We start from the raw sequence: 26,729 nt of genomic DNA on the forward strand, positions 1-26,729 counted from the left end.
TGCAACTCCCGGCATCCTCGTCGGCCCAGCTGGGTGGCGCAGTGCACGCCGGGACCTGTAGTCACCCCGCGCCATGCGAGACCTCGGGCGGCCACGCGCATGCGTCGGTGCCATGCATGCTGGGATATGTAGTCCACTCTAAACTCCAAGTCCCGGCGGCCCGCGGGGTGAGGGCGATGCGAGCGTGAAGGCCGCAGGCGGACGGACGGACGGACGGACCGGCGCCACTAGTTGTTGTCACCCCGCATGGAGAGCGCAGCTTGTGGGTGAAGGAACTGCTATAAGAGCCCGGGGCTCAGGCTCTACCCCGCATCCCCGCCCGCTGGGCTCCAGGCCGACACCTCCGGTGGGTAGACACAAGGTGCCGCAGTAACAGCGGGGGCGGGGGCAGGCAGCGTCTGTGGAGAGAACGATGGGCCTAGTCTGCAGACGCGAGGCCCCAGCGGGTAATACAGGGGGTGAGCGGGGCCCCGCCACAAGCCACAGCAGCAGCATTGGGCCGTTCAGCCCCACACATTAGCCTGGCCGCCTTCCACACACTGGCCTGATACAAAGTGCTAGTCCTGCTTGTGAACTGTTCCACAATGATTTATTGTTAACCACAGCCTCTATATTACATTCAACTATTCAATCCCACCCATGTTCTCACTCCTCCTTACTCTAGGAATTTCCCCAGGGCTGGTACACTCTGAGATCGCCTGTACACCTCCAGTTCTGCCTTGTTGCCTAACTCCCACTATGTGGAGTACCTGAAGCACTCGCCTCTTCCCATTCCATTGACCTTTGTGGTTCATAAGCCATGGGAACACAATTGGGTCATTCAGTCCATCACGTTCCTCAGTCTGAAGAAGGGTCTCTACCCGCAATGTCATTTGTGTCCTCTGGTGAATTCTGGAACTCTCTGCCACATGACCTAGTTGAGGCCAGTTCATTGGCTATATTTAAGAGGGAGTTGCCTGTGGCCCTCTGAGTTACTCTCAGGGGGTATGGAGAGAAGTCAGGTACGGGATCCTGAGTTGGATGATCAGCCATGATCATATTGAATGGCGGTGCAGGCTCCAGGGCCTAATGGCCTACTCCTGCACCTCATTTCATGTTTCTATGTCATCTATCCTATGACCTATCTCCTTTTCCTGGAGATGCTGTCTGACCCTCTGAGTTACTCTAACTTTTTGTGTCTATCTTCGGTTTAAACCAGCATCCGCAGTTCCATCCTACACAAATCTACATTCAATCATGGCTGATCTATCTCTTGCTCCTAACCCCATTCTCCTGCCTTCTCCCTATAACGTCTGACACCTGTACTATAACCCCTTCTTCCTATAACCCCTGATGTCTCAACTGATCATGAACTTATCAACCTCGGCTTTGAAACTACCCAATGACTTGGCCTCCACAGTCTAATGGTTTTTTATTACCATGTGTACCAAGGTCCAGTGAATTTTTTTTGCATATAGATCAGTAAGATTATTAGATAGACATCAGTAAGATTATTGCCATACATGAGGACATTCCCCAGTCATCTATGGCAATTTAACCACCCTCTGGCAAAATAAATTCCTCCTCATCATTTTTCTAAATGTGCATCCCTTTATTTGGAAGATGTTTCTCTCTGGTTGTAGTCTCTCCCACTACTGGACACATTTTCTCTATGTCCACTCAATCTAGACTTTTCAATATCGGGTAGGTTTTGATGAGATTTCCCCCTCATCCTTCTAAACACTTCCTCTTCTATGACTGGGGTGAAGAGTGAGCTGTACCGGCACAGGGATTGCCATTTGCTTGTTGTACTTTGTCTTTGTTGTACTTTGCCTTGACGAGGAGAACTTTTTTGAGAGTGTGAATCTCTGGAACTCTCTGCCACAGAGGGAGTTGTCATTTGCTATATTTAAGAGGTAGTTTAGATGTGCCCTTGTGGCCAAGGGGATCACTGTATGGAGAGAAGGCAGGTACCGGATACTGAGTTGGATGATCAGCCATGATCATATTAAATGGCGGTGCAGGCTCGAAGGGCCGAATGGCCTACTCCTGCACCTAATTTCTATGTTTCTATGTTTACTGTTGGTGAGAAGAGCAAAACTGACTGGGAGCCCTACCCTTACTAATCTTGGTCCCCGAAAGCCCCTAGACTGTGGAACAGCATCCCCTTTCCCATCAGAACTGCCTCCTCCATCGACTCTTTTAAGTCAAGACTAAAGCCTTATCTATACTCCCAAGCCTTTCCTGACGTCTTCTGAGTGAGGGCTACATGTATATATGTATGTAGTTTGTTTTGTTGTGCTATTCTTATAACAAATGTAAAGCACTTTGGCCAACGAGAGTTGTTTTTTAAATGTGAATAAATGTGACTTGAGTTGAAAAACTTTATTCTGGTAATAACATATCCCCCTCATTTTCAATAATGAGCATAGCAGGGAATCGGGTTACGGCACGTTGTGATGTAAGGAACCAGAGCTTTGCCCTGTTTCTAACCTATGGTCAGACTGAAGTTCTACGTTTAAGGCCATTTCAGAAGGAAATTGCTCTGTCTTCAACAATTCATTTGAACTTTATTGTCATTTGTATCAGTGAAATTCTTTGTTTTTGCATAGAATATGTAAAGAATCGCCACGTATCTGGCGCTGACAAAGTTACAAAAGTACTCATTGGAGTCGTGAGGGTCCCTCAGTGTTCTCGGCCCACCCTACCCCTCCTCTTTGCTGTTGCTGCACCTGAATTACAACTAAGGTTGATTGAAAAACAAATTGGTAAAATATATAATTGTTCTCACTGATCATTACATTGAGATTTGCATCTGAGAATCTATGCAGATGGGATGTGGTACACCAAATGTTTTTTTTTTCTATTTTTCAGCATTGGACAAGATAGTGGGTTAGATTCGCACATTTTCCTCACTGGCGATCGACCACATTACCGTTTGAAAAATGTCTGACGACGATGATATCCCGTTGCCTAAGAAATCTCGGATTTACTATGGAAGCCTGGAAGAGAAGGAGAGAGAGAGGATCGCCAAAGGAGAAGGAGGATACCTGGGGAGAGATGCCATGAAATTGGGTGTGGAAGCTGGGCACATCAACATATCCAGTGGTAAGTGGCAGTGGTTGAGCATGTCGCATCCAATAACACCCAAAAAATGTGGTTCCTCAAAGATTGGTTTGTTTTAACTGCCTGTGTGCCTTTTAGAAAGATTTTGTTCCCTGATGTCAATTTCTGGGCACTATGGTATAATGGAAGAGACTTTAGTGCCTCTTAATATCGCACAATAATGGTAATAGCTTCTATGAAGTGAATAAAAACATATCTGGATACCATTCAGTCAAACCATTTCATTTTTGCAGGCAGAATTCTCAGGTTTTGGGTGGAGCAGCAAACAGCACTGATGGATAGAAATTAATCTTTTCTGGTCTTTTCTATTGTGTTAGAATGAAAGAATAGCACTGATGACATTACAGAAACAAGTCCTTATGGCCCACCTCACCCATGCTGACCATGATGCCTGTCTCTGCGAATCCCATTTGCTTGCAGTGGTCCTCTATCCTCTATGCCTCAGAATAAAAGAACATTCCTTTAGGAAGGAGATGAGGAGGACTTTCTTTAATCAGAGGGTGGTGAATCTGGCATTCATTGCCACAGACCCCTGTGGAAACCATGGTATTTTAGTCTTTCCGTGTTATTGGAGCAGCACAGTGCCGCAGCTGGTACTAGAGCTACAACCTCAGCTCCTGGTTCCCCGGTTCATCCTGACCTCAAACTATGTGTGTGGAGTTTGCACATTCTCCCTGTGACTGCGTAGGTTTCCTTCCATGTTCCAAAAAGGCAAGTTTGTACATTAATTGATCTAAAATTAGTGTGAAATTGCCCATAGTGTGTAGGAAGTGGATGATACAGAACTAGTGTGAATGGGTGATCGCTGGTTGGCATAGACTCAGTGGGCTGAAAGGCTCGTTTCCATGTTGTGTCTCTAAAATAAAATAAACTTTGATTATCAAACCTCTACTCCCCTAAAGAACCATGGGATCCTTAACTTGAGAAATAGGCTTATTATCAGAAGCCTTCCTTGGACTTGTGCTCCAGGTACGGGGTTGAGTCTTTAACCCACAGTCTTGTGGGCTGCCAATAGAATGGAGAGAAGCTGGAGTTATGGGGGAAAGTGGAGTGCTTGTGTTTCAGTGCCTTGTTAACGTTGTCCATCCCCTGCCAAGGTGAATTCTATGATGTTGAAGATCACATCAGCGAGCGGCAGGCCGAGGTGCTGGCGGAGTTTGAGCGCAGAAAGCGAGCGCGGCAGATTAACGTTTCTACGGACGATGCCGAGGTGAAGGCCTGTCTGCGTGCGCTCGGAGAGCCCATCACACTATTCGGTGAAGGACCAGCGGAACGGCGAGAAAGGTGAGGTGTAACATAGCTAGCGATAGAAGGCCTGGATCAGGCTGCATTTGGAGTAGTGAGCACATTTGGGCCCCATATCTGAGGAAGGATGTGCTGGCTCTGAAGAGGATCCAGACAAGGTTTCCAAGAATTTTTCCAGGAATGAATGGGTTAGCTTTTGGTGAGCCTTTGACAGCACTCGGCCACTAGTCACTGGAGTTTAGAGGGTTGAGGGGGGGACCTCATTGAAACTTACAGAATAATGAAAGGCATAGATAGAGTGAATGCGGAGAGGATGATTCCACTAGTGGGAGAGTCTAGAACTGGAGGGCACAGCCTCTGAATTAAAGGACGTTCCTTTAGGAAGGAGATGAGGAATTTCTTTAGTCAGAGGGTGGTGAATCTGTGGAATTTATTGCCACAGAAGTCTTTGGAGGCCGTCAATGGATATTTTAAAGGCAGAGATAGATTCTAGATTAATATGGGTGTCAGAGGTTATGGGGAGAAGGCAGGAGAATGCAGTTAGGAGGGAGAGATAGATCAGCCTGATTGAATAGTGGAGTAGACTAGGCTGAATGGCTTAATTCTGCTCCTAATGTGCTATAGGAACCTGAGGGACAACCTTTTTTCACACAAAGGGTGGTGGGTGTATGGAATGAGCTGCCAGAAGAGGTAGTTGAGGCAGGGACTATTGCAGCATTTAAGAAGCATTTAGACAGGTACATGGATAGGACAGGTTTAGAGGGATTTGGGCCAAACGCAGGCAGGAGAGACTAGTGTAGATGGGACATGTTGGTCGGCATGGGCAGGATGGGCCTGTTCTCGTGCTGTATGATTGTAGCTGTAGTGGGAGTTAAAAAGTTCTGTTGGTATTTATTTTCAGGATCTGCGCATTATTGGTGCTGTCGGTGTTTATTACTGGTCCTTGGAAAGATGGGGATGGTCCACATTGTTAAGTGGTGAAGCTCTCCCAGTGTTTTGGGGCAGCAACTTCCAGTTTTCTTCCTGCTTTGTTTAAGCCAAACTTTACTGGATCAACTGAATGGCTTGTGGGGTGATTTCAGAATTCAGGTGGAATAGCGGTTTGGCTGTTATGGAAAATGTCATCAACGTCCTTTGTTGGAGAAGCTGATGTCCGCTGGCTAATTGTTGAATTTGTTCTTCAGGTTGCGGAATATCTTGTCTGTGGTGGGTGCTGATGCCTTAAAGAAAACCGAGAAGCTGGAAGATTCAAAGAAAGGCCGACAGGAGGTGTGTGTGTATACAAATGTTTCATGTGCATTAGAGTATGGCATTGCTTGTGTATTCATTGTCGAGTAGGTTTAAAATGTATAAATTAGTAAATGCTTGTGGTTTGAACGGTTCTGGTCTAAAAGCGAAGGGAATGACTGCAGTGTGGTACTGACAGGGACACGCACCCGCACTTGTTATTTTATCCCCACCACAGATTTTACTCTTATTAGAGACACGTATATACACGTGAACTTGAGAGAAAACCTTACGGCGTGAAGCACAGTGTTTGTTAGAGGTGGACAGGAAGGAAATGTCACAGAGTCACACAGCGTGGAAACAAGCCCCTCAGCCCAACGTGCCCACGCCAACCAACATAGAACATAGAAAAATAGGTACAGAAGTAGGCCATTCGACCCTTCGAGCCAGCACCGCCATTCAATATGATCGTGGCTGATCATTCAAAATTAGTACCACGTTCTTTTTTTCCCCCATATCCCTTGATGTGTCCCATCTACACTAGTCCCACCTGCACACGTTTGGCTCATATCCCTCTAAACCTGTCCTTTCCATGTACCTGTCTAAATGTTTCTTAAACATTGCTGTGGTACCTGGGTCAACTACCTCCTCCAGCAGCTCATTCTCTACACCCACTGTCCTCTGCATGAATAAAGTTGCCCCGTAACTGTGTGACAATATGTCCGGCTTCCTAGCTTGGTGGAGTGTAAACGGGTGCCCGCTGAAAAGCAAGTGTACAATGCTATCTTTTTCGGGGAGGAAAAAACATTGCTTTTATATTTTTTATCGAATGGCGGTGCAGGCTCGAAGGGCCGAATGGCCTACTCCTGCACCTATTTTCCATGTTTCTATGTCTAAACCTATGTCCTCTGGTCCTCGATCCACCTACTCTGGGCAAGAGACTCTGTGCATCTACCAGATCTATTCCCCTGATTTTGTACACCTCTATAACATCACCCCTCATCCTCCTGCGCTCCAAGGAATAGAGTCCCAGCATACTCAATCTCTCCCTCTAGTCCTGGCAATAACCTCATAAAACACATCTATCACAGAAAGGGTCTGAAGTAGGGTCGCCCATTCCTCTAACCAGAGATGCTGCCTGTCCCGCTGAGTTACTCCAGCATTTTGTGACTATCTTCGGTGTAAACCAGCATCTGCAGTTCCTTCCTGCACAGAAAGTTAATGTTGGACTGTGGACCTCCACTATCCTCCTCACCAGAAGCCATTGGTTTGATTTACCTTTCCCATTTATTTCACTACAGCATCAGCAGACCTGGTATCATGAGGGTCCCAGTTCCCTGAAGACTGCTCGTCTCTACATTGCAAGGTTTTCTCTGCCAAGGTGGGTCCAGCCACACTAATCTGTCTGGTTATGAATGCATGCAGAAGTTTCGTAAGTTTTTTTTGTTTTGAACAGAAATGGGAGATTTAGGCATTCAATCCTTGAACTCCAGTTTTAATTAATTTCAAATCACCTTTCGCTTAGCTTAGAGATACAGCGGGGAAACAGGCCATTCGGCCCACCGAGTCCGTGCCAACCAGCGATCCCCGCACACTAACACTATCCTTCACACTAGGGACTATTTACAATTATACCAAGCCAATCAGCCTGCAAGCCTGTAAGTTGTTTTGGAGTGAAAACAGGAGGTCCCAGAGAAAACCCATGCAGTTCATGGCAAGTGTGTTCAAACTCCGTAATACAGCACCCGTAGTCAGGATCAAAGTCGAGTCTCTGGTGCTGTGAGGCAGTAATTCTATCACTGTGCCACCCACATTAAACCTGAATATAAATTGCCCTGTGTAGGTGGTGACAAATATATATATATATATATATAGCCATTCGTTATTGAATGCCTGATGTGCTGTGTTTCCTAGGGCTTTGAAGCGATTGGAAGAGGCTAGAGCCAATAAAGAGACCCCAGACCCTTCCCGAACGGCTCGACAGCAAGAACTTCACAAGGGTTTGAGGGTGAGTACATGGTCAGATTGGGGATGTGGCGCTTATTCTGGACTGAAGACAGACACAAAAAGCTGGAGTAACTCAGCGGGACAGGCAGCATCTCTGGAGAGAGGGAATGGGTGACTTTTTGGGTCGAGACCCTTCTTCCAGAAAGGTTGTCGTCTTGGCACCAGGTTACGAGCTTCTCACTCCCCTTCTGTACTCCGTCTCATCTTTATTTGATATGCGGCCCAATGATAAACTACGGACTGAGCAGTCTACATGAATCTCTTGTTGCATGGGCGACGCAGTTTTGCTCAAAGCTAATAGATGATACTGGGAATAACTAACTGGGTGGCACAGGGGCATCCATTAAGCACCTCTTGTATCCAGCTTGGAAATTTCCGATTAGTTTAGAGAGTCATGGAGTGATACAGCCCGGCCCAACTTGCAAAGATGCCACATTCACTAGTCCCACCTGCCTGCTTTTGGCCCAAGTCCCTTCAAATCCCTCTATCCCTACAAACATTATGATAGTACCTGCCTCAACTACCTTCTCCGGCAGCTCGTTCCATGTACGTAAATAGTGTCACGTCTTGGCTATATCTATATCTCTCGTTTCCCTTTCCCGTCATTTTCAGTCTGAAGAAGGGTCTTGACCTGAAACGTCACCCATTGCTTCTCTTCAGAGATGCTGCCTGTCCCATTGAGTTACTCCAGCATTTTGTGTCTATCTTTGGTTTAAACCAGCATCTGTAGTTCCTTGCTACACATTAGCTCTCAGGTACCTAATCTGAGGATTGTTCCCAATATGATTTTGAAAGTGGGAATAACCCCTTCCTCTCTCCCCCTCCCCCTCTGTCCCCCCCCCCCCCCCCCCCCCTCTTGGCCCCTCCCCCCCCCCCTCTCTCTGGTCCCCCTCCCTCTCTCTTCCCTTCTCTCCCCCCCCCCTCCTCTCTCCCCCCCTCCTGTCCCCCTCTCTGTCCCCCCTCTCCCTCTCTGTCCCCCCCTCCTCTTTGACCCCTCCCTCTCCCCCCTCTCCCTCTCCTGTCCCCCCCTCTCTGCCCTCCCCCTCTCTTCCCCCCCCCCCCCTCCCCCCCCTCCCCCCCCCCCCCTCCCTCTCCCCCCCCTCCCTCTCTCCCCCCCCCCCCCTCCCCCGTCCCTATCGTCTCCTCTCCCTTTCTCCCTTCCTTCCTCTCTGACCCCCCTCTCTGCCCCCCTTCCCTCTCCCCCTCTGCCCCCCTCCCTCTCTGCCCCCCCCCCTCTCTCTCCCCCCCCCCTCTTCTCTCCCCCTCTCCTCCTCCCCCCCCCCTCCCTCTCTCTCTGCCCCCCCTCCCTCTCTGGCCCCCCTCCCTCTCTGCCTCCTACCTCCCTAATTCCCTCCTCTCTCCCCCCTCCCTCTCTGTCCCCTCCCTCTCTGGACCTCTATCTCTGACCCCCCTCGCTGTCCCCTCCCTCTCTGCCCCCTCTCTCCCCCCTCTCCCTCTCTCTCCCTCTCTCTCTCCCTCCCCCCTCTCCCCCCCTCCCCCCCCCTCCTTCCCCCCCCCTCTCTCCCCCTCCCCCCCCCCCTCCTCCCCCCCCCCCTCTCTCCCCCCCCTCTCTCTCCTCCCCCCTCCTCTCTGCCCCCCCTCCCTCTCTGTCCCCCCCCCCTCTCTGCCCCCCCTCCCTCTCCCCCTCTCCTCCCCCCCCCCTCTCTCTCTGTTTACCCCCCCTCTCCCCCCCCCCCCCCTCCCCCCCCCCCCCTCTGCCCCCCCTCTCTCCCCTCCCTCTTCCCTCCCTCCTCCCCCCCCTCTCCCTCCCCCTCCCCTCTCTCCTCCCCCCCCTCTCCCGCCTCTCTGCCCCCCCCCTTGCCCTCCTCTCTGTCCCCCCCCCCTCTCTCCCCCCCCCTTTTTTTACCCCCCCTCTCTGCCCCCTCCCTCTTTTTCCCCCTTCCTCTCTGCATCCCCCCTCTCTGCCTCTCCTTCTCTGCCCGCCCCCTCTCTGCTCCCTCCCCCTCTGTTCCCCTCTCTGCTGCCTCCCCTCCCTCTCTGCCCCCCTCCCCCTCTGCCCCCCCCCCCCCTTCCTCCTCCCTCTCTCCCCCCCCCCCTCCCTCTCCCCCCCCCCTCCTCCCCTCCCCCCCCCCCCTCTCTGCCCCTCCCCTCTCTCTGCCCCCCCCCCCCCCCCTCTCCCCCCCCCCCCCCCCCTCCCCCCCCCCCCCCTCCCCTCCCCCCCCCCCCCCCCTCTCCTCCCCCTCTCCCCCCCCCTCCCTCTCTGCCCCCCCCCCTCTCTCCCCCCCCCCCCCTCTCCCTCCCCCCCCCCCCCCCCCACCCCCCCCCCCCCCCCCCCCCACCCGTGTTCCCCTCCCTCTCTGTTCCCCCCCTCCCTCTCTGTTCCCCCCCCCCTCTCCCCCCCCCCTCCCCCCCTCCTCCCTGCCCCCCCCCCTCTCTCTCCCCCCCCCCCTCCCTCCCTCCCCCCCCCCTCCCCCCCCCCTCCCCTCTCTGTCCCCCCCTCCCTCTCTGCCCCCCCCCTCCCCTCTCTGCCCCCCCCCCTCCCTCTCTGTTCCCCCTCCCTCTTCTTCCTTCAGCACCGAATTCTCTTTGTTTTTAAATTAAATCATTTTGAATATCTCAGTGGAAGGCCTGATTGTACCGCATAATCTTTCAACATTGTTTTAATCTGTGTGACATGCCAGATGATGGGCATCCTTCTGACTTGGGTGATGTTGTGCCAGCAACAACTTCTCCCTGCATGATGCAAAGGTTTAATAACATCCACAAGTTCCATTGCAAAATAATGTTATGTTTACTAAAGGCAGGTTAAATAATGCCCAAGACAAGGGCCTACATTACTTCCATTTAAAACTGTTCACTTCTCAATTATGTTGCTAATTTTTGAGAAGTTTACGTTGATGGCTCTCGCCTAAAGTAACGCTGAGTTACATCAGCACTTTGTCTATCTTCGGGGTAAACCTGCATCTGCAGTTCCTTCCTACACATTTGGTCTGCTCCACTGTGAAAGCTCCTCACGGTTTGCCTACTTGTTCTCCTCCCTCTGATGACAGTTCTGCAACATCCACTCTCTGCTCCCCCTCTGTGATTCCTCCTGCTCTCCAGCTCTACGCATTGATCACCATCCCCTTTGATTTATGTTTTCACGCCTTATCCTTCCATACGTCTTGTCTCCCTCTCCCCAGATTCTCAGTCTGAAGAAGGGTCTCGACCCAAAATGTCACATATTCCTTCTCTCCAGAGATGCTGCCTGTCCCTCTGAGTTTCTCCAGCTCTTTATGTCTATCTTCGGTGTAAACCGGCATCTGCAGTTCCTTCCTAAAGCACACCGTGTTGTTGCCATCTTGCAGTTTCATACAGTAGTCAAGGAGTTATTGATTCCTCTAGCCTTTCTCTGCCTGCCTCTCTCTCCCCCTCTGCCTGCCCACCGTTTGCTCACATCAGCCTTCACTTTGATTTTGTTGCAGGCCCTGAATAACTTCTGCAGCCAGATTGGTGATGACCGTCCCATTTCGTACTGTCAGTTCAGCCCCAACTCCAAGCTACTGGCCACGGCTTCCTGGTAAGTCAAGAGCAATAGCACCTTGTGGTGACATTTCCTGTGGATTGAAGGGTAGCTAATGTTATCATTTTATTTATTCATGTGTGTACATATTTATATTATAGTATATGGACACATTGATCTGTTTTGTAGTAAATGCCTATTATGTTCTGTGTGCTGAAGCAAAGCAAGAATGTCATTGTCCTATCAGGGACACATGACAATAAACTCTCTTGAATCTTGAACATATCCCACTTTTCAAGAAAGGAGGGAGGGAGAGAGAAAGCAGGGAATTATAGACCAGTTAGCCTGACATTGGTGGTGGGGAAGATGCTGGAGTCAATATATGAAATAGCGGCACATTTGGATAGCAGTAACAGGATCGGTCGGAGTCAGCATGGATTTACGAAGGGGAAATCATGCTTGACAAATCTTCTTGAATTTTTTGAGGCTGTAACTAGGAAAATGGTCAAGGGAGAGCCAGTGGGTGTAGTGTACCCGGACTTTCAGAAAGCATTTGATAAGTTGTACAGGGCCCTGGTGAGAACATACCTGGGATATTGTGTGCAGTTTTGGTCTCCTAATTTGATGAAGGACATTCTTGCTATTGAGGGAGTGCAGCGTAGGTTCACAAGATTAATTCCCTGGATGGCGGGACTGTCCTATGATGAAAGAATGGACGACTGGGCTTGTAATCACTGGAATTTAGAAGGATGAGAGGGTATCTTAGAAAAACATTTAAAATTATTAAGCGGTTGGATACGTTAGATGCAGGAAATATGTTCCCGATGTTGGGGGAGTTCAGAACCAGGAGCCACAGTTTAATGATAAGGGATAAGCAATTTAGAATGAGATGAGGAAATTTTTTTTCACACTTGTGCATTTGTGGAATTGTCTGCCTTAGAAGGCAGTGGAGGCTGATTCACTGGATGCATTCAAAAGAGAGTTAGATAGAGCTCCTAGGGCTAGCAGAATCAAGGGATATGCGGAGAAGGCAGGAACGGGGTGGATCATCACAATGGCGGATTGTGGATCATCAGCCATGATCATATTGAATGGCGGTGCAGGCTCGAAGGGCCAAATGGCCTAATCCTGCACCTTTGAGCTCCGTTACACCGAGTCCTGGGCTAAACATTACACTGAGTAGTGTTAAACATTAATGAGAGAAACTGGCTCAGAGCCAGCTGTTGTGCTGGTTTAGTTGGTTTTAGTCAGACTGTAGCAGGGAGATGTAACGTCTGGGGATGGTGGGGGTTTAGCCACAAGGCAAGTTTCTGTCACTTGCTGAATTGTGCACGTAGGTGATGACTTTTATAAGCTCGTAAAAGGAGAAAGTTGATTTTAAGAGAGAACGTGTGTAATATCAAAATAAGCAGCCAGTGTTTCAATTGATATATAAATAGGGAGAAAGCAGCTAAGGTCAGTATGGGATCTCTGGGGAACAAAGCTGGTGAATTACTAACAGGAACAAAGAAATAGCAGGTATGTTAGTTGTAGAGGTACAGTGTGGACACAGGCCCATCAGTCCACTCCGACTATCGATCACCCCTTCATGGTAGTTCCATGCCATCCCACTTTCTCATCCATGCCCTACACGCTAGGAACAATTTACAGAGGGCCAGTTAATCTTCAAACCTGCACATCTTTGGAATGTGGGAGGAAATGGGAGCACCCAGAGGAATCCATGTGATTCCAGGGAGAAGTGTAAAACACACAGACAGCAGCCGAGGTCAGGATCGAACCTGGCTCTCTGTTGCCGTGAGGCTGCAGTTTTGCCATTTGCGCCACTGTGCCGTCCGAACTTATTTTTTTTTTTATCATTCTTCACTGTGGTGGACACTGCTAATGTCCCCAGGGTAACAGACAAGCTCATTTTCTCCAGAGATGCTGTCTGACACGTTGAGTTAAGTTTCGAGATACAGGGCGGAAACAGACCCACCGGGTTGGCACCGACCAGCGATCCCCGCACATTTACACTGTCCTACACACACTAGGGACCATTTATACATTTACACCAAGCCAATTAACCTACAAACCTGCACGACTTTGGAATGGGGGAGGAAACCGAAGATCTCCGAGAAAACCCGCGGGGACAACATACAAACTCCGTACAGACAGCACCCGTAGTCGGGATCGAACCCAGGCCTCTGGCGATGCATTAGCTGTAAGGCAACAACTCTACCGCTACTCCAGCTTTTTGTGTCTATCTTGAGCTAATTTCAAATATCTGCGAGGAACTTGTAATAATCCCAATCACACGGGATACAGTCTTGGAGAACCTTCAATCGATGGGATCTCTGCAGCCACTTCCTTTAACATCTTGGTTGTTGGCCACCATGTCCCAGCATCTGACCCCAGTGGTTGGCATTTTTTATCACAAAATTCGAGGATGTTGCCAGTAGATGGTGGGGGGGGGGAGATTGAATGGGAACCTGAGGAGTCACTTTTTTTACACAGAGTGGTGGGTGTATGGATTGAGCTGGCAGAGGGGGTAGTTGAGGCAGGGACTATCGCAATGTTTAAGAACAGCTAAACAGGTACATGGATAGGACAGGTTTGGAGGGATAATGGTCAAACGTGGGCAGGTGGGACTAGTGTAGATGGGTCATGTTGTTTGGTGTGGGCAAGTTGGGCCGAAGGGCCTGTTTCCACACTGTATCACTCTATAACTCTCTCAGTGCCATCCCCTAGATGTTCCTCCTTGTGTCTGGCTCAAAATTGACAATTTTTATTCATCTTTTTCCTCCTAAAATTCTCTTTGTCCTTGTGAAGTGAGCTGGTGATTAATTTGTACGTCTGGACTCTCTATGTTGAATTTTGAACGTTAAGTGCATGTTGGAATTATATTTTTAAATGAACAACATGACATATCAAATGTGTTGTTTGCAATACGGTTGGGGTTATCTAGAGTCATGGAGTGATACGAAGGGCCTGTTTTCACGCTGTATGAGTCTATGACTCCAAGATTGGAAAACAGACAATACAACTCTCTTGTTGACAAGGGAGAAAGACAAAAGGCAGGGCACTATGTGCCAGCTGATGTAACATCTCTAGTTGGCAAGATGCTGGAGTCTATCATTAAAGAGGAAAAAAACTAAACATTTAGGAATTATAATCAAACCTAGTTACCATACTTTTATGAAAAATAAATCACGTTTGACAAATGTATTGAATGATTTGAGATTTGAGGATGTGATGGCGTGCGTGTTGATGGTGAGGACCCTGTAGAAGTAGTAAACATAGACTTCCAAAAGGCATTTGGCAAAGTGAGAGACTGGTACTTAAATTAGGAGCTCAAGGTATTGGGCTGTTTAGTTAGCGTGTGAAAGCTCACTGTCACATGGATAACAGAGTTACAATAAATGGGTGGGGGAGGGGTGTAATTAGTGCAATACCCCTGGGATAGAACATAGAACAGTACACACAACATTTTTTCTCCCCACATTCCTATCAATGCTACGCCAGACTCTACCACTCATCTGATCGTTAGGGGCCCATTTTTGAAGATGTGGAGGAAGCCCACATGGTCATAGGGTGAAAATGGGTTCGTTTTGATTTGTGAATGATTTAATTACATGTCCTGATAATGTTTTTGTTTCTTGCTTGCCTGCAGGAGCGGACTATGTAAGCTGTGGGATATTCCTGACTGTCGCCTTGTACGTACGTTGAGAGGTGAGACACTCACAAACCACAACTTGCATTCCACAAAATCTCCAGATAATTTATAGACAAGGAAGGTCTTCTGGCACTCGTAGACAGCTTTAGAGGTTTGCTCTTTGTTTCTAGTTGATTGCAAAATGTTTGTGTCCAATCCTCACGATGATTCCTCTGCATAAAGAAAGGAGCATCAGCAGTACCAACATCCAATTGCATGGCTTAAACCAGGCTGGCTCAGAGTTGCCAAATAAAGTTATGTCTGTGCTCACGACAACTGGATCTGAACTGTGTAGAGTTTGAAATGGCCTGGACTATAAATGGCCTAAATGCTGTTTAAGAAGCAATTAGACATCGATAGATCCAACCCATATCCACGGAGGGATATGGGCCCAAAACAGGCGGGTGGGACGAGTGTAGATGGGGTATGTTGGTGGGGGTGGGACTAGTGTAGATGGGGCATGTTGGTGGGGGTGGGACTAGTGTAGAGTGGGGACTAGTGTAGATGGGGTGATGGTGGTGGGGGTGGGACTAGTGTAGATGGGGTGTGTTGGTGGGGGTCTAGTGTAGATGGGGTGTGGGGTGGGACTAGTGTAGATGGGGTGTGTTGGTGGGGGTGGGACTAGTGTAGATGGGCATGTTGGTCGGGGTGGGGCGAGTGTAGATGGGGCATGTTGGTGGGGGTGGGACGAGTGTAGATGGGGTGTCCAAACGGGGTGGGGCGAGTGTAGATGGGGTGTGTTGGTGGGGGTGGGATGAGTATAGATGGGGTGTGTTGGTGGGAGCGGACACATTAGATTGAAGACCATGTTTCTAAACTCTATGACTATTCAGCTAGAGTTGGTTGGTTTAAGATGCTGAAGCTGAGCAGAGTGAAGGTAATGACTGGCTGGATGTTCTGTCTTGCAGGTCACAGCACGAATGTGGGTGCCATTGTGTTTCACCCTCAGGCCACCATCTCACTTAACGAAAAGGACTGTAACATGGCATCGTGTGCAGCTGACGGCTCGGTCAAGCTCTGGAATTTGGAAAGGTTTGTAATCTTCACAAATAAATTAACCATACATTGAGCTACATCGAGGTGAAAGGGATTCTGATGGATTTAAATGGCGCTTTGAATCTGCCATTCAAGGTCAAGTCAAGTCAAGTTTGTTTGTCACATACACATACGAGATGTGCAGTGAAATGAAAGTGGCAATGCTCGCAGACTTTTGTGCAAAAGACAAACAACAAAACAACCAAACAAATTATAAACACAATCATAACACACATATTCTTTTACATAATAAATAATGGAAGACAAAACGTTCAGTAGAGTTAGTCCCTGGTGAGATAGGCGTTTACAGTCCGAATTGCCTCTGGGAAGAAACTCCTTCTCAACTTCTCCGTTCTCACCGCATGGCAACGGAGGCGTTTGCCTGACCGTAGCAGTTGGAACAGTCCGTTGCAGGGGTGGAAGGGGTCTCTCATGATTTTGTTGGCTCTGGAGTTGCACCTCCTGATGTATAGTTCCTGCAGGGGGGCGAGTGAAGTTCCCATAGTGCGTTCGGCCGAACGCACTACTCTCTGCAGAGCCTTCTTTTACTTGGCAGAGCAATTCCCAAACCAGATGGTAATGTTCCCGGACAAGATGCTTTCCACCGCCGCTGCGTAGAAGCACTGGAGGATCCTCGGAGACACTCTGAATTTCCTCAATTGCCTGAAGTGGTAAAGGCGCTGCCTTGCCTTACTCACCAGTGCTGAGGCGTGTGATGCCCATGTCATATCCTCAGAGATGTGGACTCCCAGATATTTAAAACAGTTCACCCTATCCACAGGATCCCCATTTATCCTCAATGGAGTGTACGTCCTCGGATGATGTGCCCTCCTAAAGTCCATGATCAGCTCCTTCGTTTTTTGATGTTCAAGAGGAGGCTGTTATCCTGGCACCAGAGTGCTAGATCAGCCACCTCCTCCCGGTAGGCCTTCTCATCATTGTCTGAGATCAGGCCCACCACCACAGTGTCATCAGCAAACTTAATTAATGAGTTGGAGCTGAACCTAGCCACACAGTCATGTGTGTACAGGGAGTACAATAGGGGGCTGAGGACACAACCCTGGGGCGATCCTGTGCTCAGGGTGAGGGACTTCGATGTATTCCCTCCCATCTTGACTACCTGGGGCCTGGCGGTGAGAAAGTCCAGGACCCAGGCACACAGGGGGGTGTTGAGCCCCAATTCCAGCAGCTTCCCGGCCAGTCTGGTGGGGACTATCGTGTTGAAGGCTGAACTGTAGTCTATGAACAGCATCCTCACGTAGCCCCCCTTCTGGCTGTCCAGATGGGAGAGAGCGGTGTGCAAGACCTGGGAGACCGCATCGTCCGTGGATCTGTTCGGACGGTATGCGAACTGCAATGGGTCCATGTTCCGAGGGAGGAAGGCGCAGATGTGATTCTTCACCAGCCTCTCAAAGCATTTCATGACTACCGAGGTAAGGGCCACTGGACGGTAGTCATTCAGACAGGCTGGGGAGGCATTTTTTGGTACCGGTACAATGATGGATTTTTTGACGCAGGCAGGGACCATGGACTTGTCCAGGGAGAGGTTGAATAATGTAGTGAGCACTGGAGCTAGCTGCATAGCACAGGACTTGAGTACTCGCCCCGGTGCAGTGTTCATTTCCCACAGACAACTTCCTCATGCTTTGTTATTTGATTAAATATTCTATTCACTGAGCTCACCTGCTGCATTAAAATAATCTTATGCCTATTTAGTTTTTACAAAACAAAACCTGCAATTAACATAATCCATTGCTGGCTCAGCCCCAGCCAACAATAGACCATTGTGGTCTCCGCCTTTCCTGAGTCATCAATGCCGGCTCTGATTAGTTCTGTACCTTCCCATACCCTCTCGTGTCCCCCTCCCTGACTCTCAGTCTGAAGAAGGGTCTCGACCCGAAACGTCACCCACTCCTTCTCTCCAGAGATGCTGCCTGTCCCGCTGAGTTACTCCAGCATTTTGTGTCTATCTTCGGTTGGGTGAACGTGTTTGTTGATTGTTTTTACCGAGTTGATGTGTTTATACAAAACATGTGATTCCCACCTCGGTTGTCGGCCTAAACCTGCTTGTGACTCTAAGCTGAATCTGCAGGTTGTAGCTTTAAGCTGGACTGCAGAGAATTGATCACATAATCCACAGTAACATTCAAGTGTAGCGCTACTGGAGATGCTGCTTATAGATGAGGCATGAAGCAGTGATCCATCCCCATCTCACCCCCATGGTGGACATGAATGATCCCAGATTACTCGTGTGATCGGGTACATGTACAGAGTCTTTTTACCCAGAGTACTGGAATCAAGAACCGAAGGACAGGTTTAAGGTGAGGGTAGAAAGATACTGCCCTGACGGGCAACATTTTTACACCAGTGGTTGGTAGGAATATGGAACAAACTGCCGGAGGAGGTAGTTGAAGTAGATACAATCACCACGGTTAAAGAAAACATTTAGAAAGGTACATGGATAGGATAGGTTTAGAGGGATATGGGCCAAACTCAGGCGCAGGCACTAGAGTAGATGGGACATGTTGGTCGGAGTGGGTAAATTGGGCCAAGGGGCCTGTTTCCGCTCAGTATGACTGTTTCAGTTGGAAGTTACATCCCTGGTGACCTGACCACTGAATTTGCAACTAAAACAGATCATCTTGTCTCCTATTTCATTGTTTCTGGGAGCATTGTGCGTTGTAATCAGCTACGATATTTCCTACAACAGAGACTGTGAAGGAACTTTTGTTGGCTGTAAACCATTTTCGGACGTCCAACAATTGTGAAAAACTCTGTAAAAACGCGAGTGTGTTGAATGCAAATTCCCCAGATATTTGTCAATGCTTTGATCTTTTGCAGTGATGAGCCTGTAGCCAACATCGAGGGGCATACAGTGAGGGTGGCTCGCGTTGCCTGGCATCCATCAGGCAGGTTCTTGGGGACCACCTGGTAAGTAACCTCTATAATATCAATTACTTACATTAACATGCAATGAAAACCTTGCATCAGAAGTTTAATTTTATCTGGGTTCCATGAAGTGCCAAAGTTGCCAGGATTTGCTTTGGCTTTGACTTTGCTTTCCCTTCCACCACCTCATGTTCTGTAAATATCACGCTGTTCCCATAATTTTCATATATTTACTAACGGTGTTAGCACTCCGGTCGGTGTGTGTCAGGCTGTTACGCATTTGTGCCACATACACACAGTTTCAGCTAAATGCTATGTTCTTGTGCTAACATGCTAACATTGTCTCTCACTCAGACACTTATGACGGTGTTTGCACTCTGTCCTAACACACAGAGTGCTGGAGTAACTCAGCGGGTCAGGCAGCATCTGTGGAGAACATGGATAGGTGACGTTTCACAGAGTGCTGGAGTAACTCAGCGGGTCAGGCAGCATCTGTGGGGAACATGGATAGGTGACGTTTCGGGTCAAGTTCCTTCTTCAGACTTTCTTCAGTCCCAACTTGAAATGTTCCAACCAGCTGCCTATTAAAACCTGTGTCAACCTATTACCTGTCACGCAGATCCTGCCTCTCTCCTTTCCCGCTTTCTTCTCTATCTCCGCCTCCCACAAACAGTCTGCAGAAAGATCTCGACCTGAAACATCACCTATCTAACAATGCTGCCTGGCCTGGGTTTATTCCTTGGAGAGCAGGAGGATGAGGGGTGATCTTATAGAGGGGTATAAGATCATGAGAGGAATAGGTCAGGTCGATGCACAGAGACTCTTGCCCAGAGTAGGTGAATCGAGAGGACAAAGGTATAAGGTGAAGGGGGAAAGATTTAATTGGGATATGAGGGGTGACATTTTCACACAATGGGTGGTGGGTGTATGGAACAAGCTGCCAGAGGAGGTAGTTGAGGCTGGGACTATCCTAACATTTAAGAAACAGTTAGACAGGTACATGGATAGGACAGGTTTGGAGGGATATAGACCAAATAATGGCAGGCGGGACTAGTGTAGCTGGGACATGTTGGCTGGTGTGGGCAAGTTGGCTGAAGGGCCTGTTTCCACGCTGCATCACTTTATGAGTTACTCCAGCAACTTGTGTCTTTTTGTGATTTAACCAGCACCTGCAGTTGCTTGTTTCTACTTATCACACAGTTGTTTCCTTAATTTGCAAGTAAGACGTGGTTATTCCAGTGGTTACAGGTAGCACGGTGGTGCCTGACCTTTGTTTCTGCTGTTTAGCTATGACCACTCCTGGCGACTATGGGATCTGGAGGCCCAGGAGGAGATCCTGCACCAGGAAGGGCACAGCAAGGGTGTCTATGACATTGCCTTCCACCGTGATGGCTCTCTGGTGGGAACTGGGTGAGTACAGTCAACCATTAATCCTTCCAATCTTCAGGGGCTCAATCCAACCCAATATCCTGGTACATATGTTAACTGTGAAACCCGGAGCTTTCTTTTTGCATGCCGTCTTTGTACTCTGGTGACAAGGTGTGCTAGTCAGACTGTTATCCCCAGTGTGAGTGAGAGGTTCATTGTGACCCACACCGTAACACTTTTCCCAGCATCTTCAGTCTTGGAATAGTCCATGGAATTGGTTGAAAACATTCAAATGTTTAAGTTTCCTGATCCTTTTTTACCAATTCACGGATATAATTGAATCACGTCGAGTGCGTAGTAAATGAAACAGCATTTTAGAGTTTAGAGAATCTAATCTATACCAAAGACAATTAACCCTCAAACCTGTACGTCTTTGGAGTGTGGGAGGAAACCGGAGCATGACAACACTAACCACTACTGCAGCATGCACCAAGCGGCTACATGGAAAGCTGCAGGAGAACATCAAGTGGGCCCGAATGAAAATCAAACCAAGTAAATCTCGAAGCATTTCCATAGTCAAGGGGGTGCTTAGAGACACAAGGTTCTGCATCGGTGACGACCCAATACCAACAGTGTCTGAGCAGCCAGTTCAAAGCCTGGGCAGATGGTACAACGCAAGTTTCAAGGACAAAGAGCAGGTGCAACAAGTAGGGCAAGAAATTGTCAAGGGCCTGGAGAACATCAATCTGACCCTACTGCCTGGGAAACTGAAGCTCTGGTGCCTACAGTTTGGACTCCTTCCTCGGACAATGTAGCCACTGACCGTTTATGAAGCCCCAATAACAACAATGGAGAGAACCATAACTTCATACACTAAGAAATGGCTCGGGGTCCCACGATGTCTAACTAACATCGGCCTATATGGCAAAGGGGTCCTGGAACAACCTCTCACTAGTCTAACAGAGGAATACAAGTGTTCTAAAGTAAGACTTCAGATGACACTGAGGGACTCTAGAGACAAGACCATCAGTGCTGTTGCGCCGCCCCTAGTAACTGGCCAGAAGTGGACACCATCTGATGCAGTACAGCAAGCTTCATCAGCCCTGAGACACAAAGACATTGTGGGGCAAGTCCAGCAGGGAAGAGGAGGCTTTGGCCTTACGACAAGTAAACCAACTTGGTGAAAGGCCACAACATCAGAGCGGTGGACATTGGTGGTCGAGGAGGTGCGGAGACAGGAGGAGGCCGGTGCAAAGGCGGTCTGGTCTCTCTTGCCAAACAGGGGCAATGGATGCAGTGGGAAGGTGTGGAGCGGAGGAAGATCAGCTGGAAAGAACTATGGGAAATGGAAGCAAGCAAGATCAGCTTCATCATCAGAGCGACTTATGACGTGCTTCCATCACCAAAGAACCTCCATCAGTGGTACAGCGAGGATCCAACATGTGCCCTCTGCCCAACTGCAGTGACCCTCAAACACATCATGGTCGGCTGCAAGACCAGCCTCGCGCAAGGGAGATACACGTGGTGGCATAATCCGGCATCAGCCCTTGAGAACAGGCGGTGTGCGACCAACTCCTTGCCCCCAAGAGCAAGCACCCCCCCCCAAGGGCAACAACCTTTGTCCGAGAAGGACAGAAAACATCTAAACATCCTTCCACCAGATCAGAAGAAGGAAACCTATGCCGGGCCCGTGACTGGAGGATGCTGGCGGACATCGGCCGACAACTAATTTTTCCACCTGAAATTGCTTCCTCCAACCTCAGGCCAGACTTGGTGTTCTGGTCCCCTTCACAGAATACTGCTTACATCATAGAGCTCACAGTTCCATGGGAGAACTCTGTTGAGGAGGCCTATGAGCGTAAGAAGCTGCGTTACGCAGAGCTTGCAGCAGAGGCAACGCAGCGTGGCTGGAACACCAAAGTCTATCCAGTTGAAGTGGGATGCAGAGGATTTGTTGCGTTGTCTACCATCAGACTGCTGAAGGAGCTTGGAATCCACGGTCAGCCTCTGCGGAAGACCATAAGATCAAGACCCAGGCCAAGATGTACGTTACCCCCCCCCCCCCCCCCCCCCCCCCCCCCGCCTCCCACCAATGTTGAGCGTCTACCACTCTCAACAGTCAACGAATGTCGTGAAACAATGCTCCCCACCTATTGGCACGAGGGACTTCTTAACATCTCAGATTCAGATTCAATTTTAATTGTCATTGTCAGTGTACAGTACAGAGACAACGAAATGCATTTAGTTCACAGGACAAGTACATCTTGTCCTGTGTACTTGACTCTACGTCTTTGGAGTGTGGGAGGAAACCGGAGCACCCAGAGAAAACCAACGCAGTCACAGGGAGAACGTACAAACTCCGTACAAGCAGCACACATATTCAGGATCGAACCCGGGTTCTTTTCTATTATATATTATTCAACTCATTCTTCAGTTTTTAATCTGCTCATTCAAGTGACTACATCTCCTCCTACTTGGTGTTATGTGCACAACTGAAGGCATTGTATTTTTGTCAAGCATTAATGTTTTCTCAACTGTTTTCTTGTGTTAAGTAGTGACGCTCCATTTGGAAATGGTGGCTGAATGAGGGACAGTGTTGGGAAGATATCAGTCCATGTGATTCACCCTGTTCACTGTTTTTCAAAACTTCCTTTCTGCACTCATTGGTACTGTTTTCACTCTCCTTGTTGTGAGGAATGCTCTTTGTTTACAGAGCATATCTCCATTTCCACATGAAGGTCAAACTGCTCGGAGCAAGGAAGGGTGTGTCTAGGGTGTAGGAAGGAACTGCAGATGCTGGTTTAAACCAAAGATAGACACAAAATGCTGAAGTAACTCAGCGGGGACAGGCAGTATCTCTGGAGAGAAGGAATGGGTGATGTTTCGGGGTTGAGTTCTTCAGATTTCTGAAGAAGGGTCTCGACACTAAACGCCACCCACTCCTTCTCTCCACAGATGCTGCCTGTCCTGCTGAATTACTCCAGCATTTTGTGTCTATCTTCGGCAGGATGACCTAACAAGGAGCGAGTAGGAATGAATAAAGTGTGAGCTGTAAAGATGCAGTCCCGCTGCACTCAGCTACAGAGGAGCGTAGGTGGTCATCTACACCATCCTGAGGCAGAAGAACATATGGACAGATGTGAAAATCAAAGAACTGCAGATGCTGGAAAAAAAAAAATTTAATTGCTGGAAACATTTAGTTGGGCATCACCTGTGGATAGAGAAACAGAGTTGGGTGTTAAAAGTGTTGAGAAATTGGGGCAGAGGAAAAAGTAAATATCTGATGAGGTTGACAGTAGGGTTACAATGGGGACCCATTGGAATCCTTGCTCCAACTCCATCTCCCCTTCTATAAATGCTGTCTGACTTGCTGAATATTTTCAAAGCTCTCTGACTTGAGGAGGGTTGGGCATGTTGTTATTATTGGCCCAATTATTATTGGTGCACATGGGAATATTCCTCGTATGGTTAATGGTTGAGTTTTTCTCCTGGTCAGTGGCCTGGATGCCTTTGGACGATTGTGGGACTTGCGGACGGGTCGGTGCATCATGTTCCTGGAGGGACATTTGAAGGAGATTTACGGAATCTGCTTCTCTCCCAATGGGTAAGGCAACCAAACATGGACTTACTTACAAAAGTATTTGACGAAAGAGCATTAAAGATTGTAGACTTGAAGGATGGGTTTCAAGGAGGGAGTATAGCATAGTTTATTCAGAATTCATAATGGAGTTCCTCAGGGTTCATTACAGAAAGGACTTTTGTTGTCAGTGTACATGAATGATTTTATTTAAGGAAGAACTGCAGTTGCTGGAAAAATCTCAAGGCAGACAAAAATGCTGGAGAAACTCAGCAGGTGAGGCAGCATCTATGGAGCGAAGGAATAGGTGACGTTTCGGGTTGAGACCCTTCAGACTGATGTGGAGGTGGAGGTGGGGGGGGGCGGGAAGAAGAAAGGAAGAGGTGGAGACAGTAGGCTGTGGGCTATTTTCTAAGCTCTAAGCTTGACGTAACCCTTTGATAAACCACCAACTCTTTGTGGTGCAGCTGTGTATCACACTCCAGTCCAGACCATTGTGTAGACGGGCAAGTAATCAGATGCCTGGCCTTACAACAAAAGGGACACCCGGTTAATGAGGCCTGAATAAGGATGTCACCACAGCTCCAACAGGGAGGTGTTTTAGTTATTTCCTTGCTGTTGGGTCTCATTGTGACCGAGCTGATTTTGCTTTCAGGTATCATGCAGCAACCGGGAGTGGAGACAACAGCTGCAAGGTTTGGGACTTACGACAGCGGAAATGTATCTACACCATCCCAGCGCATCACAACCTGCTGTCAGCCGTCCGCTTTCAGCGTGAGTATCAGACGCAGGAGGCCCACGCTAACGCAACTTTACCACTGACTTTAGTTTTAGCGATACAGCATGAAAACAGGCCCTTCAGCCCACCGAGTCCATCGATTATCCTATACACTAATTCTATCTTACTACTTGGCAACAATTAACCTACAAACCTGTACGTCTTTGGAGTGTGGGAGGAAACGTGGGTCACAGGGAGAGCGTACAAACTCCGTCCAGACAGCACCCGTAGTCAGGATCTAATCTGTGTCTCTGGCGCTGTGAGGCAGCAACTCTACCGCTGCGCCACCGTGCCGCCCTTCTCACAGACTGGTAGAGTTTAATAAGCATGTTCAACGTATTTGATGGTGAAAATAAGGAAAGTGTCAAAAGAGTTGGTAATGGGATGATACAACTTTAATACTTCTAGAAGAACTAGCAGGGCCAGGGGTATTGTTTAGCAAGTTATTGTGATGCAGAATATTCACATTCCATTGGAACTTTCAAAACTAAGTTGAGGAAGTGCTGAAATCCCATGGGGTTTTGGTAGTGCTGGGCACTGAGATTTTCTGGAATGCTGAATATTACAAATATCTCAACACACCCAAGGTCCTGGGATACAGGGAGAGGTTGAGCCGGCTGGGACTCTACTCCATGGAGAGCAGAAGGATGAGGGGGGTGATCTATATAGAGATGTATAAAATCATGAGAGGAATAGATTGTCGAGTCTCTGGCCCGGAGTAAGGGAACAGCGAGAGAACCTGAGGACATAGGTTTAAGGTAAAGGGGGAAAGATTTAAGTTTAGTGTATTGGCACGTGTACTGAGGTACAATGAAAAGCTTTTGTTGCGTGCTAACTAGTCAGCGGACAGAGAATACATGATTACAATCAAGCCGTCCACAGTGTACAGATAGGGGGAGATGATAATGGGTGATTGCAGATCCACTTCAGTTGCCTGGGGCATCCTGGATCCTGGATCCTGGAGAAAATACGAACCTGAGGGGTAACTTTTTCACACCAAGGGTGGTGGGTGTATGGAACACGCAACTGGAGAAGGTAGTTGAGGCTGGTATTATCGCAACGTTTAGAAACATTTGGGACGGGTTGGGCCAAAGGGCCTGTTTCTATGCTGTATGATTCTATGATTCGTTACACTTTGAAGAGTTTCCTTTTTGCTGCTCATTAGAAACATAGAAATTAGGTGCAGGAGTAGGCCATTCGGCCCTTCGAGCCTGCACCGCCATTCAATATGATCATGGCTGATCATCCAACTCAGTATCCGGTACCTGCCTTCTCTCCATACCCTCTGATCCCCTTAGCCACAAGGGGCACATCTAACTCCCTCTTAAATATACCAATGAACTGGCCTCAACTACCCTGTGTGGCAGAGAGTTCCAGAGATTCACCACTCTCTGTGTGAAACAAGTTTTTCTCACCTTGGTTTTAAAGGATTTCCCCCCTTATCCTTAAGCTGTGACCCCTTGTCCTGGACTTCCCCAACATCGGGAACAATCTTCCTGCATCTAGCCTGTCCAACCCCTTAAGAATTTTGTAAGTTTCTATAAGATCCCCTCTCAATCTCCTAAATTCTAGAGAGTATAAACCAAGTCTATCCAGTCTTTCTTCATAAGACAGTCCTGACATCCCAGGAATCAGTCTGGTGAACTTTCTCTGCACTCCCTCTATGGCAATAATGTCCTTCCTCAGATTTGGAGATCAAAACTCCAGGTGTGGTCTCACCAAGACCCTGTACAACTGCAGTAGAACCTCCCTGCTCCTATACTCAAATCCTTTTGCTATGAAAGCTAACATACCATTCGCTTTCTTCACTGCCTGCTGCACCTGCATGCCTACCTTCAATGACTTTCAATTAGTTGTCCCATTATACAACTAAGTGTTGGTTTGTGTCTCCCTGCAGCCACAGATGGGAATTATCTGCTGACTGGTGCCTACGACAACACAGCAAAGATATGGAGCCACCCTGGCTGGTCACCGCTCAAAACCATGGCCGGCCACGAAGGCAAAGTGATGGGACTGGACATTTCACCAAACGGCCAACTGATTGCCACGTGTTCTTACGACAGGACCTTTAAGCTCTGGACATCTGAGTAGACCATATGGAGCAGAGCACTGACTGTAAGGCAACCCAGAGAGAGAGGGTCAGATAATCTCTGTCCATCAGATGACCATCCCACTGGACACCAGGTAGTTGTTGCCTTGGTCTGCTGGTCATACTTTTTATCATTCATTTTTTTGGCTTGTTTTGCTTTTGGACTTTTGCAGTTAATAAAAAATGTGGTCATTTGTAATTGATGTCAATGAGTGGTCGTGTTCCACAAGCCCCTGGAGAACGAGGTGGCACAGT

The 26,729-nt window shown here is 48.4% G+C and overlaps 2 protein-coding genes across 3 annotated transcripts in view; both read left to right on the forward strand.

Moving 5' to 3' along the window:
* Positions 1–26,729, forward strand: part of slc31a1 (solute carrier family 31 member 1) — a 78,766-nt gene that overhangs the window by 42,853 nt on the left and 9,184 nt on the right. The window lies entirely within an intron of this gene.
* Positions 164–26,673, forward strand: prpf4 (PRP4 pre-mRNA processing factor 4 homolog (yeast)). Of its 2 annotated transcripts, none has more exons than XM_055660374.1 (14): positions 164–346; positions 2,854–3,087; positions 4,203–4,389; positions 5,535–5,619; positions 6,879–6,958; positions 7,492–7,585; positions 11,010–11,104; positions 14,697–14,755; positions 15,647–15,770; positions 18,615–18,704; positions 19,950–20,072; positions 23,527–23,634; positions 24,263–24,381; positions 26,283–26,673. In XM_055660374.1, exons 2-14 carry the CDS (start codon positions 2,925–2,927, stop codon positions 26,474–26,476), a joined length of 1,521 nt encoding a protein of 506 aa, XP_055516349.1. In that variant the 5' UTR covers positions 164–346; positions 2,854–2,924; the 3' UTR covers positions 26,477–26,673. The 2 variants fall into 2 exon arrangements, with proteins under 2 accessions (XP_055516349.1, XP_055516350.1); XM_055660375.1 differs by lacking the exon at positions 164–346 and adding an exon at positions 2,723–2,747.

Source organism: Leucoraja erinacea, chromosome 31, assembly GCF_028641065.1.
Source record: "Leucoraja erinacea ecotype New England chromosome 31, Leri_hhj_1, whole genome shotgun sequence".
Taxonomy (NCBI): Eukaryota; Metazoa; Chordata; class Chondrichthyes; order Rajiformes; family Rajidae; genus Leucoraja; species Leucoraja erinaceus.

Excerpts from the sequence above, each read along its gene's own strand:
- prpf4 (XM_055660374.1), top strand. The coding sequence starts at position 2,925 with ATGTCTGACGACGATGATATCCCGTTGCCTAAGAAATCTCGGATTTAC. Across the intron at positions 5,620-6,878 it reads CAAAGAAAGGCCGACAGGAG|CATCAGCAGACCTGGTATCA; the intron begins GTGTGTGTGTAT and ends ATTTCACTACAG. Across the intron at positions 23,635-24,262 it reads ATCTGCTTCTCTCCCAATGG|GTATCATGCAGCAACCGGGA; the intron begins GTAAGGCAACCA and ends TTTTGCTTTCAG.